The sequence below is a fragment of the Neofelis nebulosa genome, chromosome 6, assembly GCF_028018385.1.
Source record: "Neofelis nebulosa isolate mNeoNeb1 chromosome 6, mNeoNeb1.pri, whole genome shotgun sequence".
In the NCBI taxonomy this organism is placed as follows: Eukaryota; Metazoa; Chordata; class Mammalia; order Carnivora; family Felidae; genus Neofelis; species Neofelis nebulosa.
The window spans coordinates 101,451,020-101,468,167 of record NC_080787.1 but is presented as its reverse complement, the minus strand read 5'-3'; the positions used below and the strand labels follow the sequence as shown (position 1 = coordinate 101,468,167).

The following is a 17,148-nucleotide window of genomic DNA, read 5'->3' as shown; positions in this document are numbered from 1 at the left end:
TAAAAATAAGTCTGCATAGTTTCATTTCATTTTCTAAGAAGGAGATAAACATATCAAAACAAACACTTAGCTTCTTTTTTAAAGACTCTCTCTGCTACAGGGCCCACAGATCAAAGTTTAAAAGGGCCAATTTCTTCACTTCAGAGGTCGATGACACAGCTTTGAAAAAGAGGAAAAACAGTCCCCCAGTCCCCCTAGTGTGCTGAGGCTGTAGGAAGAGGAAGTGTATTCGTTGAGAATCCCTGACGAAGACAGTCCTGCCAAAGGAAGTTACAAAACAGCATTTTGGTAACATGGGCCAAGCAGAAGACAGATTCCTTACACACGACTGTAACTGGCCCTTTGGTGAGTTACTCCAAAAGGTGACTGAGGGGAGAATTACAAGCCAACATGGAATTATCACAACTTTGTCATTTTGAAATTTAAAAAAAAATATTTTTTAAATATAAAAGTTGCAGTTAAAATGACATTTTCTTAACACAGTGTGTTGGGAAGGAGCTGCATGCATTAATCTAAAGAACCAGAACAGTAAGAACATCAACAAGCACTGCGTGGCAGGTGGGTCCTCATCTTTTCACTCTGGGAAGAAGCTGTAAGAGTACACATTGTCACATGAAAGAAGACTAGTCTCTTGCAGAATTAACCTCCACAGCAGCAGCAGAAATCGTCACACACACAAGATCCTCCATTTGTGAAATTTTGAGAACCAGCACAGAAACTCACGGCTACTTGATACAATCATGCCCTAACCCCGTGGGAAATGCAGGTGTGTGGGTGTGAGTAGGTGAATAAGCAATAAATAGACCTTAACAGGTAAACCCTGGAGTCCTAGAGGTCTGCCCCCCTCCCCAGGAGGAACCGAGAGAACAAACCAGTTTAATTATGGGTGGTGCAGTACAAGTAAACTTAATCCGAATTAAAGGAAATGTAACCTTTTCCCCTCGTGACCACATCTGATTATTCATTTCTACTTATTGCCTGAGGTAAGGGAGCCTGTGAGATAGCCATCACCTTTCTGTCTGGCACAATATGCATCTTTCAAACCTAAGTTAACCAGGAACTTCCTCCTTTTGTTAAAATGCTATCTTTTCTGCCACCTTCATCACATCATAATTCCTAAGTACCCATACTGATCAACACTGGACGGCTATACAAATATGGGAAACTCACTCAGCCTCCATCAATATTCATCTGTTTCTGATGCTAAAATAATAACCAAGACATCTTTAGACTGAGAGGCAAATATGCTTTTCAGGAAAGCATCTTTTACTTGTGTAAGACTACTTGTTACTTACTAAGTGACTTTTAAAAAATAGATCCTCGATTTAAAGAGGAAAATAATGTGATAAAGAACAAATCTCCAGAACTGCAACTATTAATTACCTGTGTACTAACTAGCTGTGTGATCTTAGAGAAGTCCTTAACTTGAAGAATCAGGTTCTTCACCTATGAGGGAGTTGAACAATCTCTGCAAACCTCATCCCGGCTGTATATTAGAATAACCTGAGAAACTTAAACAAAAACAAACAAACAAAAATAATGCTAAGCCCCAGACCAGCCCAATTAAAACCGATTCTCTGGGTATTGGCTTTTTTTTTTAAGCTCCCAGGTGATTCTAATATGCAACCAGGGCTTCAAATCACTAGTCCCAGTTCTGATCTCCAATGTCTTCTTTTCTAATCCTTTCATTCTCTGATCTTAGGGTGAGAATTCTGGTGACAGAATCTCAGAATGCAACAGGCCAAAAAAGCCACAAAAAAAGCAAGCCCTAAGCCCTGCATACTGTGCCTATGTGCACACAGGACTAGGAGAGGTTAACCTGAATTCTAGACATTTTTAGAAGTTAAAAACCCTAATGCGTAACTAAGAATGAAAGCAGTGTGGTTTAAGTGCACATGCCTGCTCTCAAAATGACTAATCGTGATAGGAATCAACTCCTGAAACTTGGACGCAGGGAAATGGGTCACAATTAGCTCCTGACCTCTCCCTCTTCCCTCTTCTACCACCCCCACTGAACCACAAGCACAAAAAAAGGCTGGCTATTAGTCATAATCAGAATATGAAACCACCCCAGTTTCAAAGGGCTTTCTCCATCATCAAAGATTTGGAAGTTCCTGCATGGGTGCATCTTTTGATGAAAGTCATCTTACAAAAAATCTTTAAAGGATATCCCCACAAGTTGTCATGTGATACTCAGAACTAGTATAAAATCTTAAAAATAATTTTACTTACATTAAACACAAAGACATTTTACTTTATGCACTGTATTAAACATATTAAGGCTAGAGTTTCAATTTATATTTCACAAATGTTAGAGATAAGATAGAAACTAATTTAACACTGTGCATTGAATATACTCCAACCAAAAGAGAGAGAGAGAGAGAGAAATGAGATAGCATGAGACCAAAAAAAGGTTAAGGACATAAAACCATAAAGTTTATGACTAGGCCCCAAATCTCTATTGTAAGTCCTGCAAGCTACGTGAAAATATAATTAACTGAATCACAATTCATGGCTACTTTTGGTAATACTACTTTCTCACCTAGATCTTTAAAAAAAAAAAAAAAATCAAAACTGTTACCATCTTTAACTGTAAGCACAATACCAAGAAATGTTATTTGTGGAATTAAACTACTTTTGTAAACTTGAAAGTCATAGGAAATGTGAAAACCCTTCCAACGCTAACTTTTTAGCTTTAACTAGCTAACTTTTAACTAGCAGATCCTCTGCACCAAGTTCAAAATATACAGGACTCACTGCAAGTGTGAGAAATTTGAAAAATATTCCAAACCCCTATATCCATTTTCTTAGATCTTGAAACCCACCCCTTCCTGACACTATACACTGAGATTAACCCTTGCTATTCACTTGGAAATTCAGTTTTAAAAGCTATCACAGTAACACTGCTTTGAAATGGAACTCACTCCCATGCTTTCTGTAAATGGCCCTCGGATCACACAGCTGGCATTCTTTTGCAAAGCTTTAAAATTAAATCCAATGTAAGATTCATAATGTCAGCATTCATTAAAGGAAATGAGACAGATATGTGGAATAATTTCAAAGCACACATTTTGCTTTTAAAGTATCTCAGCAAGGGGCGCCTGGGTGGCTCAGTTAAGCATCTGACTCTTGATTTCGGCTCAGGTCATGATCTCAGTTTCCTGAGTTCGAGCCCTGAGCTGGCCTCTGCACTCAGAGCGTGGAGACTGCTTGGGATTCTCTCTCTGCCCCTCCCTCACGCTGTCTGTCTCTCTCAGGATTAATAAACTTAAAAAAAAAAGAAAAAAAAATCTCAACAAGTCCTTTTCTAGCCATAAGAAATTATAAAAAAAAAAAAGGTACTTTGCAAGTTTTTTTTTAAGCAAATTAAAACTCAACACACTAAGTTCTTTTTTCTTTAAAACACATTACATTCTTCAATTTTTACACAAATTCCTCTCCAGGGCTCCAGTACTCCACCAAGATTACACTGTTCTTGCTGTACACACATACTGGAATCCAGGAAGATACAGTGAAGAGAAGGACTGAGGAAGGAAGCAACCACCTCTTTAATTAAAAAAAAAAAAAAAAAAAAGCTAACTTGCAAATAGAAGCAACTGATAAGTGATATGTATCTCCACATGTACCTCTTTTGCCTGGTAATGACACATTCATATCTTGGGGTAGAGGCCAGGAGAATGAGGTGCCAGGAAGAGCAAAGCAGCTGGGTATCAGCAGCCCAGCAGGGGCACAGGAGTTAATCTGTTTAGATGCCCAACTGCAGGAAGTCATTACATCATAGGCCTTTCCACACCTCTCTCCCTACCATGTGTCCAGTGCCCCAAGAGGCTGAAAAGGAACAGTAGAGAGCCTCCCTTCTGGTTCACTTATAGGTAGAAGCCATTATGGCCCAGTCCTGCCATTACATCTCCCTCCCCTAGGCCAGGGAAGGCTAGGTGAAGCTCCAGGCCCCAGTCCTCCACACCTGGACCTGGCCTCAAATAGCGCCAGAGTCCAGGCCTCAATAGAAGCAGCAGGTGTGGCTAGTCCGCCTTAAGGTGGAAGGGCTGGCCCATTCCAGGACCCAGAACATCTCAAGTTTGGAGACTCCTTTACTGGGAAAACCTCTCTAAGTAATAAAGATGTCAACACAGGCAAGGAAAGACAAGCAGCCAGGAAAAGGTTTACAACCACTGCTTTTTCTAATGGGACCGGTATGCCTATGGGAATTAACATCCACACGTTAGATAGAAACTTCGACGTAAGAGTGCTCATCCAGCTACTAACAACGACCATGCTCCTGTAACCAACTGGGAACCACAAATCCAACCGCTTCTCCGGGCACCAAGTCCCAAACACTCCCCCACATCCTCTCACTCCACCCGCAGCGCCCTCCCCGCACCCTCACTACGGTGATTTCTACTTCGAAGTTAGCCGCAGACCTACCTCCTCCGCGCAGTCCGGGGAATCCGTCAAACGCACTCCTGTCCGCCAGTCCTTCCCTCGCCGGCATCCCTTGCCCCCTCTCCTCACCTGGCCATGCCCGAGGCTTCCCCGGAAGCCTCATTTCCCCAACCCCCCTCCGCGGCCGACCCCAGGTTCCCCTCCTCTGGGGGTCACACAGATCCCCCGAAACCTCACAGCGGAGGCTCTCGCTGCCAACCCCTCTCCCCAGCGCCCGCAGGCGCGCTCCGATGAATCGAAGGCGCGTCTCGCACTGCGCAGGAGGCCCGGCGGGTCCGGCCGCCCGCCCGAGGTGGGTACGCACCTTCCACCCGGCCGAGCTGTTGCTATCGCCCTTATCCTTGAAGTAGGGCACGCAGCGCACCATCCACTCGTAGATCTGGGACAGAGTGAGCCGTTTGTCCGGGGAGCTCTCGATGGCGCGAGTGATCAGGTCGGCGTAGGACAGGTTTCCCCAGGCGTTCCGCCGCGACGAGCATTTCCTCGGCTGCCCGGAGCCCCCAGCCGCCCCCGGCTGCGGCGGTGGCAGTGGCTGCTGAGGCTGCAGCGGCGTCTGCGTCCCCCCGCTCAGCGCGCCCGCTGCGAGGGCTGGCCCGGACCCGGAGTCCTGCCCTCCAGGAGCCAGCAGCCGGGCCGAGTCTTCAAGGAGCAGCCCGGAGCCCAGCGTGCCGCTCCCGCCGCCGCCGATCGCCATGGCCGAGCTGGCCCTACCGCTACCGTCCTCGTCGTCTTCATCGTCCTCCTCTTCGGGGATCATGGAATCGGCGGCCGTCTCCCCCGAGGGCTTGGCCGGGCTCCCCTGGAGCTCTGGCCTCTGCAGGGGCCACGTACAGGAGCGCGGCCGGCTCTGGGGCTCGAACTCCGGGTCCAGCTCCACTTCGAGCGGAGAGAGCGGGGCCGGGGAGGCCGGTGCCTCTGCCATCTTCGCCGCCCGCCCGCGGCTCGGGCTCTCGCGCTCTCCTCTCGCGCCCGGGCGGGGTGCGGCGGGGGAGGGACGGGGGCGCCGCGAAGGCTCGGGCTCCCGGGAGCCGCTGCCGCTACTGCCGCCGCCTGGGGAAGCACGAGAGGAGAGAGAAGGAGAGTTCGTTATCCCGGGCTGGAGCCCGGTCCTCGGCGAGTCCTCGCCCGCTGCCACCGCTTCCCGGCCGCACGGCGCCCGCCTCCTAGAAGCAGGCAGACCTGGAGACGTGCGTCCCGCGAACCTGGCGCAGCAGACACCGCCCCCTGGCCAGGCCTCGGGGGAGACCGGAGCGAATCGACGGGCTCGCACGGGGCAGCCCCCTCCCCCCCGCCGCCGCGGCCGCCAGATCTGCAGGTCCCTCCTGGGCTAGGTGGCTGGGCGGGGAAGAAGGGGGAGGGGCGGGGGCGGGGGAGGGGCGCGGGCCGCGCCTTTAAAGCGGGCAGCGGCCGGAGCTCGCGCAGCCGAGCGGCGGTCGGAGCCCGAGCGGGCGTGCGTTTGTTTATGTTTCGTTCGGGCCCGCTCAAGTGCTTCCCGCGGCGCCGCAGCCAAAGTCTGTGGCGTCTTCCGCTCTTCTCCTCCTCGCCCCTGGCCCTGCCGCCTCCGCGCCCCCTTGTACCCCTTCTCCTGGCCGAGGGGCCCGAGCCCGGGAACGGCACGGGCAGCCACCTTCTCCTCTCTTGGCCCCGCGGGCCGGGAAGGCGAACATGAGTCCGAGTGCGGACCGGCCCTTGACACTTCCAGAAAAAGGACCAGACGGGAAGCAGGGGGGCAAGCAGCTCGGCGGGTGTTTGCAAAGGGTCGAGCCAAGCAGGAACGACCACTTTGGGTTTTTGTGTGGTTTATTTGCTCGCGGACGTTGTACCCTCCACCCCCTTCCCTGTAAAGAACGCGGGGAGGGGACAAGTCGGAACATAAATCTTCCAACAGGTCAGGAAGCGCCAAGTCTCCCGGGCTGCCAGAAAACCCGGACCAGCACGTTCATCACCTCCTTGCTCCCGCTGCTGCCATCTTGACAGTTTTCCCCCCTTCACTCAAGTCCTTTAAAAACACTAGCGGGAGGGAAAGGGGGCGCGCACACCGAGTCACGGGGAGGGAAAAGGGAAGCGCCTGGCCCAGCTCGGAAGCAGATCCGGAGTCACCGGGAAGGCGGCCGCCCCGCTGCAAAGCTCCGGCGCCTACCTCAGTTCCTTCCCTTCAGGGACGAGTGGGGAGGACGCACAATCCCGCGCGGGCCCGGGGCACGGCGAGGAGGGGGCGCGCAACCTCGGCGAAGGAGAGGCGCTCCGGCTGCCGCCGCAGCCCGCCTGAGGAAACGCCTGTCAGCCTGCGCGCCGCCGCCTTCCACATTCCTCCTCCTCCTCCCTTACACGAGCAGGGCGGCCGCGGCAGCAGCACAAAGTTATAGACACACGCAGGGTGCCTCAACCTAAGCTGACGGCGGGCGGGTCCCCGCCCAAGGGGAGGGCTGGGCGGCGGGCCCGGGTGTGCTGTGTGCGTGCGTGTGTGTGCGTGTGTGTATATGTGTGCTCGCGCGCGCGCCTGCGCGACCCGGCTCCGCGGGACTGCGGGCGTGGGTGTCGGGGCGCGCGCCGCGGGCCGGGACTAGGCGGGCTCCCGCAGCCCTCCTCGCTGGGCTCCTCCTCCCGAGAGTCTCAACGACAACAAAGCGCGGCGCCAGCCTAGGAGAAGAAGGAGGGGGAGAGCAGAGCCCCGGACGCTCCATGAGCGCAGTCGCGCGGCCTCTCAGACTCCGGGCAGGGCGCCTGGTACTGAGGGTCCCCGGCGGGCGCGTCCGTCCGCCAGGCTCTGGGCCCGCCCTGGTGTCCGGTTCCCGGTTAGAATCGGATACCAGGTAACACCCGAGATAAGATGCTGACCGCAGATCGCAGAGGTTACCTCGGCGTGGAAATACTGACAAGAGAAGATGTTGGTGCCATACAAGACTTCGATAAACTGACGCCCTCAGATTTGATCAGGCACCAAAAGGTTTGCAGCTGAGTTTCTTACCTAGGACGCTCGACTTGTCGTGGATTTCTTGGCAAATGAGGGGAGAAGTGTAACTAACTCGGGAGAAATGCAAAATTTCCCCCATTCCTAAACGCAAGGGCAGATTTTGAACAATTATGAATGGGAACTAAATTGCTTCTAATTTGTAAATGACTCCAGGACAGCTAATTGTGCATTTTTAAGTTTTTGGGTTTTTTATTTAAAGCTACTTCTTTAGGTTTGGGAAAACATCTTCACAAGTCCTTATCCTATTATCAGTGCCTAAATTGTTCATTTGTACACTAACAATGCACTACATGCGATACGCACACCAAAGCTCTATTCACTTTGGTTCATAAATATCTTTTTTCTTAAATCTTTGTCAGTCACTGGAGACCTCAGAGTCCAGAGCTCGCTCCTCAACGACCCAATACACAAAAAAGGTCCAACCCAGGGTACTCAGGAGTCCGCCCACCCAGCCAATTCCAGACTCCGGGCTTTGCGCAGGGCCCGTCACTCAAGTGACGCGCGGCCCCGCCCCTGCACCAAGCTAGTTCGACGCGTACAAACAGATGATGTCATTGTATCCACACGCGCGTGACCCGGGAGCTCTGCGCCGCGTCCCCATTCGCTGCACCGCCTACTCGTCAAACCACGCCGCGCGCTGACTGGCCGCGGGCACCAGTCTCCAGGCCCCAGACACCCCTCTCCGCCCCCCGCCCCCGCCCCCCAGCAAATAATAAACAATCGAGTAAAATTCTAAGGAAGAAAGGAGGGGACAGAGAGGAGAGGAGAGAAAGAGAGGGCGAACCTGAAGCCAACCTTTCGCGCGCTGAGGGAGAGTTCAGAGGCGGGGGACGTGAGAGGACAGAGGAGGGAAGAAGGGGAGCAGACCTGGGGCGATGGGTCCTGCTGCGAGGTGGTGGTGTAGGGAGAGGAAACTTGGAGAGCACCCTGCGGGGCGCGCCTGCCAAAGCAGAGGGACACTAGGGCCCTGGAGCTGCCGGGCTTGGGGCTTCGGGGCGGTGCGCGGCAGTCCGAGGGGGTGGAGAGTGAGACACGCCGGAGCGGCGCGGGCGGAGCCGGCAGACACGTGCGGGAGGAGGGCGGGCGCGCGCCGAACTGGCTCACCCGGGGCGCGCGGCAGCAGTAGCCGCGCGCGCTTGTTTACCAGCGCACGTGGGTGTTATTTTTAAATGGAATGTTGTGCTGGCCGCGCAGCTGAGTGGCGGGCGCGTGGGGCAGCCCGCGCCGGCTGGGGGACGCTGCAGACCCGGGCCACGACCTCTCCGGGCTCCGCTCATGGGCCAGGCAGACTGTCTCCGCTGCAGGATTCCGGCGCAGCGGCTGGCTGGGGCCGGTGAGCCTGATGGCGACTTTCGCGCGCTGCCCAAGCCCCTGCGGAGACGACGAGTTCCCGCCACCAAAAGCTGCCTTCTTTAAGCCCGGTTTCGGCTCTTTCAATCACATTTCGGGAACAAAGCCGGCGGGGCTCCGCGGCCACACGTTCCGGAGCCGATTTCACATGCTCACATACTCCCTGGCACACTACACCCTGGCCGCGAGGTGGATTTATCACCTTGCGTAGTTTGTGACCTCGCTCTCGCTCAGAATGTCCCCCGAACGCGCCCGTCACTTGGGCATACAGCTCTGGCACGTACAAATGCGCTTTTGCTACCTCGGCTTCTCTTTGGAAGGGAACTCTGGGAAGGGGGGCTCTGACTGCTTCCTGGTGGTGTTCCTGCGCTTGCTGCTCCACTTTTCTCATTGTGGGCCTGTCCTGAGAGCCCTGAGTTTGCCTTTGGTTTATAGCCTGGCAATGTGGACGCTGACATAGGACAACTCTCAACTGAAAGTGTCCCTGGGGGGTAAGGGGACGGATTGGGACTTCAAAGATCACATGGGGGGCCGAGGGGCTTTTGGGCATGTTACCAGGAGTTGTGTTCAGCATCAGCGTGTTCAGCTTTTTGGGAGGAACCCAGAGGCCAGATCACCCATTGCTTTGCACCGTGATAGAGCATAGAATACAAAGAACTTTGAGTTGTTCCTTCTTAATACTTCTAGCACACTGTTAAAAAAAAAAAAAAAAAAAAAAAGTTCACACTCTGAATCTAAGCAAACTTTTGTCCTTAAAGTACAAACATGCAGACTTAGAATATATTTACACTGGCTGGGCTCTCAGGTTATTAGATTTTCACTAAAAACCTGTTGAGTGTCCATTTACAGAATGCCTATCCCAAGGGCATTCAAAACCTGGAAGCATTAAAGATTCAGATTAACTGAGCTTTTTGTGACCCCCTTGGTGAGGAATGGGGGTTGGGGACATGATACAGCTATGTCTCTCAAAAAGCTTACAGCCTTGAGGAGACAAGACATTAAAAAGTTCAGTATTTCGAGAGTTGAAAAGCAGTACAAGACAAACACAAGAGGTCATACATAGTGTTGGGTAAGTTTCCAATGAGTTGAGGATCAAAACTTCAAATGGAAATAAAATAACAACAACAAAAACTTCAAATGGCAGTGATCAGAAACATTGAGCTTGGTAAATGTGCATCTTACTCAGAAAATTTACCCTTGTAATTTGTCCCTATGGGCAAACCTTGGAAAATCTCAGTGATTGTTACATTTTAGCCTGAAATTGCTTTGACCTTTGCTTTCCCCACAAAGCCTCCATGTGCCTTCATTTCTTACCCGCAACTTTTTCTCCCTACACTTTTTAGTACATATAATCCCAAACTTAGAATTGTTCAATTTAGGGTTTTTCAACTTTACAGTGATGTGCAAGCGATTCACATTCAGTAGAAACCCTACTTCAAATTTTGAATGTTAATCTTTTGCACCCCCCTCCCCCCCACCATGTGCTGTAGATCATTTCTTGTGATGCTGGACAGCAGCAGTGAGCCACAGTTCCCAGCCAGCCACCTGATCACTGGCCTTAACAACCAATATACTTAGAACCATTCTATACCTATATGGTCATTGTGTTTTTCACTGTCAGCATTCAATAAATTACATGAGATAGTCAACATTTTATTATAAAGTAGGATTGTGTTAGATGATTTTGTCCAACTGTAGATTATTAATATAAGTGTTCTGAGGGGCGCCTGGGTGGCTCAGTCGGTTAAACACCTGCCTTTGGCTCAGGTCATGATCTTGCGGTTCGCGGGTTCCAGCCCCGCCTCGGGCTCTGTGCTGACAGCTCAGAGCCTGGATCCCACTTCGTATTCTGTGTCTTCCTCTCTCTCTGTTCCTCCCCCACTCACACTCTGTCTTGCTGTCTCTCTCTCAAAAATAAATAAACAATAAAAAAAATACATACAAGTGTTCTGAGCATAAGGTAGGCAAGGCTAAGCTATGATGTTCGATAGGTTAGGTACATTAAATGCATTTTCAACTTACACTGGGTATTTTCAGGACATAACCATATCATAAGTCAAGGAAGATCTGTATAGGAAAGCTGAGTAAGTTATGGTTGTTGATCGAGAAGGAATGCCAGCCTTAACTTTGTGGTAGAATTTTTGGCCAAAACTTTCCCTACGTCCTTTTCTTTTTTTTTTCTTTTCTTTTTTTTTTTTTTTTTTGGAGGGGGTGGGGAGGGGCAGAGAGAGAGGGAGACACAGAATCCCAAGCAGGCTCCAGGCTCCAAGCTGTCAGTGCAGAGCGCGACACATGGCTCAAATTCACGGACTGCAAGATCATGACCTGAGCCAACATCGGATGACTAAACAAAATGAGCCACCCAGGTGCCCCAAAACTTCCCCCACTTCTTAACTCACTTCTTGTTTACTTTTATAAATGATCTGAGGTGGTAATTGTTCACTCCATTGTAAATTCAGTCACTGGAGGAACAAGACTTTACAAAACTTTTTACCCGAATGAGCTGAGTAAATTCACCATTTCCAACATCTAACTGTGAGGCAATTGGTAGTAGATGCCAGAGCTCTGCCTCTGAGGGGGCCACCACTCAGCACCTGGGTCCTTACCGATGCTCCTCACACCTAAGTCAGCTGCACACTCCTCTGACCCCAGAGCCTAAACACTAGGGAGCGAGCATGCTTCCCGTCAACCGAGTGCTCATTTCCCTCGAGGACTGGCTTCTACATCCATCTCAACAATGAAGACAGGAAACAAGTACAGTAGAAGTCTCCAAACATATATGTGACCCAGCTGGAAAGAAAGAAGATCCCCAATATTCAGGTCTATGGCTGCTCCCCACCCTTTGTCTGACATCCACATTAGTCCCTTCCTCTGCCTCCCATTCCTCAGCAAACTACTCACAGGGAAAAAATATAGAACACTATGTATGAAAGAGCTTGAACTTTGCCTTGTCTTTCAGGGTGTTAAGGAGACAGCAGGACCAAAATGGAGTTACTTTTGCTAAGTCCCACATCAAGAAACCAAGACTTTATACCTAATGTAATTGCAGTTTCAATACCCACCCCGTGCCACCCCCCAGGAATGTAGCCTGTAACCAGTCAACATGGAATTACCTGGTTAGCACTAATGAGATAACCATCCCAATGGGAAGTCCCCTTTCCAGTCCCCTTAGGAAGGCGACCTTGCCTGAAACAATGCATTCTTTGCTAATAATGTCTTTTTTTCCACCCCCTTTCCACCTTTAAAAACCTTTCCTTCTTTATAGCTTGGTGGAGCTCTCTCTTCTGCTGGATGGGATGCCGCTCAATTCATAATAGTTTCACAAAGCCAGTTTGAGCTTCAATTTTACTCAGTTGAATTTTTGTTGTATAGCAAGGCATCATTCGAGGCAGGTTTCATTACCACCCTCCCCAAGAATCTCTGGAGCTCCTGTCCTCTCTCCTCTGCCTCCTTCAGGCATGACACACCCTGGCAGAGCCTCCCCTAGTCATTACAGTGACTGTCTTAGGATTCATTTGGAGGACAACTATGAATGTTTTCAGCAGGGAAAGAGTGGGGATCCAAAAAACATTGAAGGTGTCCCTGAAAGGGAATTGCATCGAGAAGAGGAAGTGGAAAGGATTCTCTGTTTTGGTATTATGAGGTAATAATGATAGCTAACCTTTATTTGTCACGTCCAGGCCCTGAAGTAAGCACTTTATTTACAGTATTTAAGCCCTCACAAAGACCAAATCAGGTAGATACACCAAATGCTAAATGTCATGGGGTTAAGAATTCAGGCTCTGAATGAATAGACGCTTCTCTAAAGAAGACATCCGGATGGCCAACAGGCACATGAAAAGATGCTCAACGTCGCTCCTTCTCAGGGAAATACAAATCAAAACCACACTCAGATATCACCTCACGCCAGTCAGAGTGGTCAAAATGAACAAATCAGGAGACTATAGATGCTGGAGAGGATGTGGAGACACGGGAACCCTCTTGCACTGTTGGTGGGAATGCAAATTGGTGCAGCCGCTCTGGAAAACAGTGTGGAGGTTCCTCAGAAAATTAAAAATAGACCTACCCTATGACCCAGCAATAGCACTGCTAGGAATTTACCCAAGGGAGACAGGAGTACTGATGCATAGGGGCACTTGTACCCCAATGTTTATAGCAGCACTCTCAACAATAGCCAAATTATGGAAAGAGCCTAAATGTCCATCAACTGATGAATGGATAAAGAAATTGTGGTTTATATACACAATGGAATACTACATGGCAATGAGAAAGAATGAAATATGGCCCTTTGTAGCAACGTGGATGGAACTGGAGAGTGTGATGCTAAGTGAAATAAGCCATATAGAGAAAGACAGATACCATATGTTTTCACTCTTATGTGGATCCTGAGAAACTTAACAGAAACCCATGGGGGAGGGGAAGAAAAAAAAAAAAGAGGTTAGAGTGGGAGAGAGCCAAAGCATAAGAGACTCTTAAAAACTGAGAACTGAGGGTTGATGGGGGGTGGGAGGGAGGGGAGGGTGGGTGATGGGTATTGAGGAGGGCACCTTTTGGGATGAGCACTGGGTGTTGTATGGAAACCAATTTGACAATAAATTTCATATATTGAAAAAAAAAAAAAGAATTCAGGCTCTGAGGTTAAGTCGAATCCCCTCACTTACCAGGTATGTGACCTTGGGCTATTATTTAACCCTTGGCCTTAGTTTCTCATTCATGAAATGAGAATAATATTGGAAAGATTAGGTTAAATGAGGTGAACCTAAAGCATTTAGGATTAGAATACTGGGAAAGGGGGGCTTTGAATATAGTGATGCCCAGGCTCCATTTGGGACCAACTGAAGAGTATGTTCTGGCACTGATTTTTTTTTTTTTTAATGTTTGCCAGATGAATCTAAAGCAGTGAAAACTGAGAACACTGAATTCAAGGTCTCTCTTCTTTACACTCCAGTGTTTGCCTTCAGCTAGAACTATTGGCTTCTGCTCAAGAATAATGACAGACCATTAAGTATGCACAAGGGGGCAGGTCTCATACACATCTCAGTTTGTCTCTAGAACAACCTACCCCAGTAGGGACCATCCCTCTCATTTTACAGCATTTTTCCCTGGGTCACACAATGAGTGGTAGGCCCAGAATTGGAACAAAAGGCTGTGTGGGTCCATGGCATTTGCTCCTTCACCAACCCCGCAATTCTTATCTAGGTGGGCCACTTAGCCTAGAGAAACAGAGCTGGAAACAGGCAAACAAACAGAGCTCCAAGTGCAAACCCAACCAACCCAAAGCTGGTGTTTGCCAAATCTGTACCCATCAGGTTGTTTTCTTGGATCTCTCATGTGTTTTTAAAGTTTTTGAGGGGTGCCTGGGTGGCTCAGTCAGTTAAGCATCCGACTTCAGCTCAGGTCATGATGTCACAGTTCGTGGGTCCGAGCCCTGTGTCGGACTCTGTGCTGATAGCTCAGAACCTGGATCCTGCTTCAGATTCTGTGTCTCCCTCTCTCTCTCTGCCCCTCTCCCACTCGCACTCTCTATCAAAAATCAAATAAACATTTTTTAAAAATTAAAGTTTTTGAACCAATTGGCAACATCTGAAAAGGAGGATATTTCACCTGAAAGTCAGATTTCTCATTCTTCTTGAGAAATAAGTAACTCTGGTAACACATGGCAACAATTAGCTGCTATGTGCTCTCCAGCTCACCTCTACATCATCAGGCCCTCTTCGTTTATGCCTCCTGACCGACCTCTAGACTTTGGACTTAGCCACCTAACTTGTATCTTCTGCCTCAACAGGGCACAACAGAGCTGGCTCCTTCCAGCTCATGAGCAGTGACTGTGCACATCCCTACCCAACTCTTTGTTCCGTGAATCAGATTGGTCACTCGAAATGGATTGTTGTGGGAGTTGTTACCCCACAGAAACTGGCGATGCTAACAGTCGAGTCTTTTGTGGGTTTTGTTTTGTTTTCGTTTTTCCTGAAAGTCAGTTTGCTGGCACATCATTGCCCCCACTCCACTCAGCTACTGTCTGGGGCTCCGAAGATGAAGATTTGTTCTAAGTAGAAAGTGAAGGGAACAGAAGCGTTTGAGAAACTACTTCAATTCTGCTAAGTAATTGATTATACATTGTCTAATTTTTATTATTTTTAAATTTTATTTATGCTGAGAGAGAGACAGAGTGAGAGAGAGAGCAGGTGGGGAAGGGGCAGAGAGAGAGAATCCCAACCAGGCGCCACACCACCAGCTCAGAGCCCAATGCGGGGCTCAAACCCTCGAACCTCAAGATCATGACCTGAGCCAAAGTCAGACATTTAGCCATCTGAGCCACCCGGGTGCCCCTGTCTAACCTTATTTTTAAAGTACTTGAACTTACTGTGATGGAGTAGATATCCAGAACAAGCCTCTTGATGAAAACTAAAGTTATATGTTTTACTATTTTTTAAAGTGAATCATTGAACTGGCAAGAAAGCAGGGAAACCACCATAGTCAAAAACAAAGTTACGGTGGGACCCCTGGCAAGTGAGCAAGCTCCTAGAAAATCTGTCAAACAGCAGTGTCCTTGAGCTTCCACAATGACAGGTACCCAGTGGTGGAGACCCAGAAGATATACCCCGAAGCCTATCCAAGATCATGAGCATAATAAGAACCTATCCCAATGTAAATTGGCACAACCACTATGGAAAACAGTAAGGAGGTTCCTCAAAATATTAAAAATAGAACAACCGGGATGCCTGTGTGGCTCAGTCAGTTAACTGGCTGACTTTGGCTCAGGTCACAATCTCACAGTTTGTGAGTTCAAGCCCCGCGTCCAGCTCTGTGCTGACCGCTCAGAGACTGGAGCCTGCTTCAGATTCTGTGTCTCCCTCTCCCTCTCTCTCTGCCCCTCCCCCACTCATGCTCAGTCTCTGTCTCTCAAAAAATAAATGTTAAAAAATTAAAAAAAAAAAAAATAGAACAACCATATGATCCAGCAATCTCACTTCTGGAGATCCAAAGGAAATGAAATAACTATCTCAAAAAGATATCTGCACCCCCAATATTCATTGCAGCATAATTCACAATACCCAAGGCATGTTTCCCAAGGCATGTAAACAACTGTCCACCGAGGGATGAAGGCATAAAGAAGATGTGGTGTATATGCAATGGAATATTAGTTATAAAAAAGAAGTCCTGCCATTTGTGACAACATGGATGAAACTTGAGGGCATTATGCTAAGAAAAGTAAGCCATACAGAGAAGGAGTGTAGTATCTCACATATATGTAGAATCTAAAAAAGTCGAATTCCTAGAAATAGTGGATTGGTGGTTGCCAGGGGTTTTTTGTGAAGCAATGGAGAGATGTTGGTCAAAGGGTATAAACTTTCAGTTATAAGATGAATAAGTTCTGGGGATCTAATGTACAGCACGGTGACTATACTTAACAACACTGTATTTTATACTTGAAAGTTACTAAGAGAGTAAATCTTAAATGTTCTCACCACACACACACACACACACACACATGAGTAATTACGTGAAGTGATGGGTGTGTTAACTAACCTAATGGTGCTAATCATTGCACGATATATACATATATCAAATAATCATGCTGTGGACCTTTTTTTAAAAATATATGGAATGCTTCACAAATTTGTATGTCTTCTTTGCACGGGGGCTATGCTAATCTCCTCTGTATCATTCCAATTTTTGCATATGTGCTGCCGAAGTGAGCACACGCTGTATAACTTAAACTTACACAATGTTACATGTCAACTATACCTTAATAAAATTGGGAGAAAATATTTCACATAAAACACTTATCTATTAAAAAAAAAGAACCTCTCTGATAAAACTGGGATTCCAAAGAGCCAAGTAAAGATGAATGTGAAATTGACTTGTGTCTGCTCTTTCCAGTTGTTTGGAGTACCCCAAACTTGAACTGATTAAGTTTTTAAAATTCCATGGTATCAGGAATTTAAATCACAATCTTACATGCAGATCACAGTGTAGTGATGAACTCTCAAGGAAGATTCATATGTCTTTTTGGTTTTACTCCATCCAGCACCGGATCAATACAGGCAAACGAGACATGGTTATTGCCTCTCCTACATTCACAGCTGGAAACGGAGTAAATTTGTGGAACAGGAAGACGGCAGAGGAAACATATAAAAGTTTGACAAATTTTGCAAGTCTGATGTAAACAATTTAAAATCCTCAAACTAGCAAGGTATGAGGTCTGTGCATATGTTACAGCAAAGCCTGGCATAGGAAAGTACTGGGTAAGCTACCGCGGTTGCCTTATAAGGATGGTGTATTTGAGTTTGAATGTTATTTATTAGTGATGGTTTGAATGTCTTGGAAGAAGGTTTATCCTTTGCCAGAGGAACTTCTCTTTCAATTCAGGTCGTGGC

General features: G+C 48.3%; 1 protein-coding gene and 1 non-coding gene across 4 annotated transcripts in view; both read right to left on the bottom strand.

The window, feature by feature from the left end:
- The window catches only part of FOXO3 (forkhead box O3), a 126,758-nt gene extending 120,035 nt beyond the window's left edge, over window positions 1-6,723 (bottom strand). Inside the window, exons 1-2 of one of the 3 annotated variants that reach the window (XM_058734888.1) lie at window positions 6,584-6,723; window positions 4,748-5,493 (exon numbers count right to left, since the gene is read on the bottom strand). In XM_058734888.1, coding sequence (XP_058590871.1) covers window positions 4,748-5,365 — 618 coding nt within the window. In that variant the 5' untranslated portion in view covers window positions 5,366-5,493; window positions 6,584-6,723. Of the gene's footprint in view, window positions 1-4,425; window positions 4,446-4,747; window positions 5,494-5,622; window positions 5,638-6,583 lie in introns of those variants that run through there. The other 2 variants (XM_058734889.1, XM_058734892.1) reach the window with 2 other exon arrangements.
- A 9,641-nt stretch (window positions 6,724-16,364) lies between these two features.
- On the bottom strand, window positions 16,365-16,471 carry LOC131515549 (U6 spliceosomal RNA). The gene has a single exon (XR_009263619.1). It is a non-coding gene; the product is annotated as a U6 spliceosomal RNA (small nuclear RNA).
- Between the last annotated feature and the right edge of the window lie 677 nt (window positions 16,472-17,148).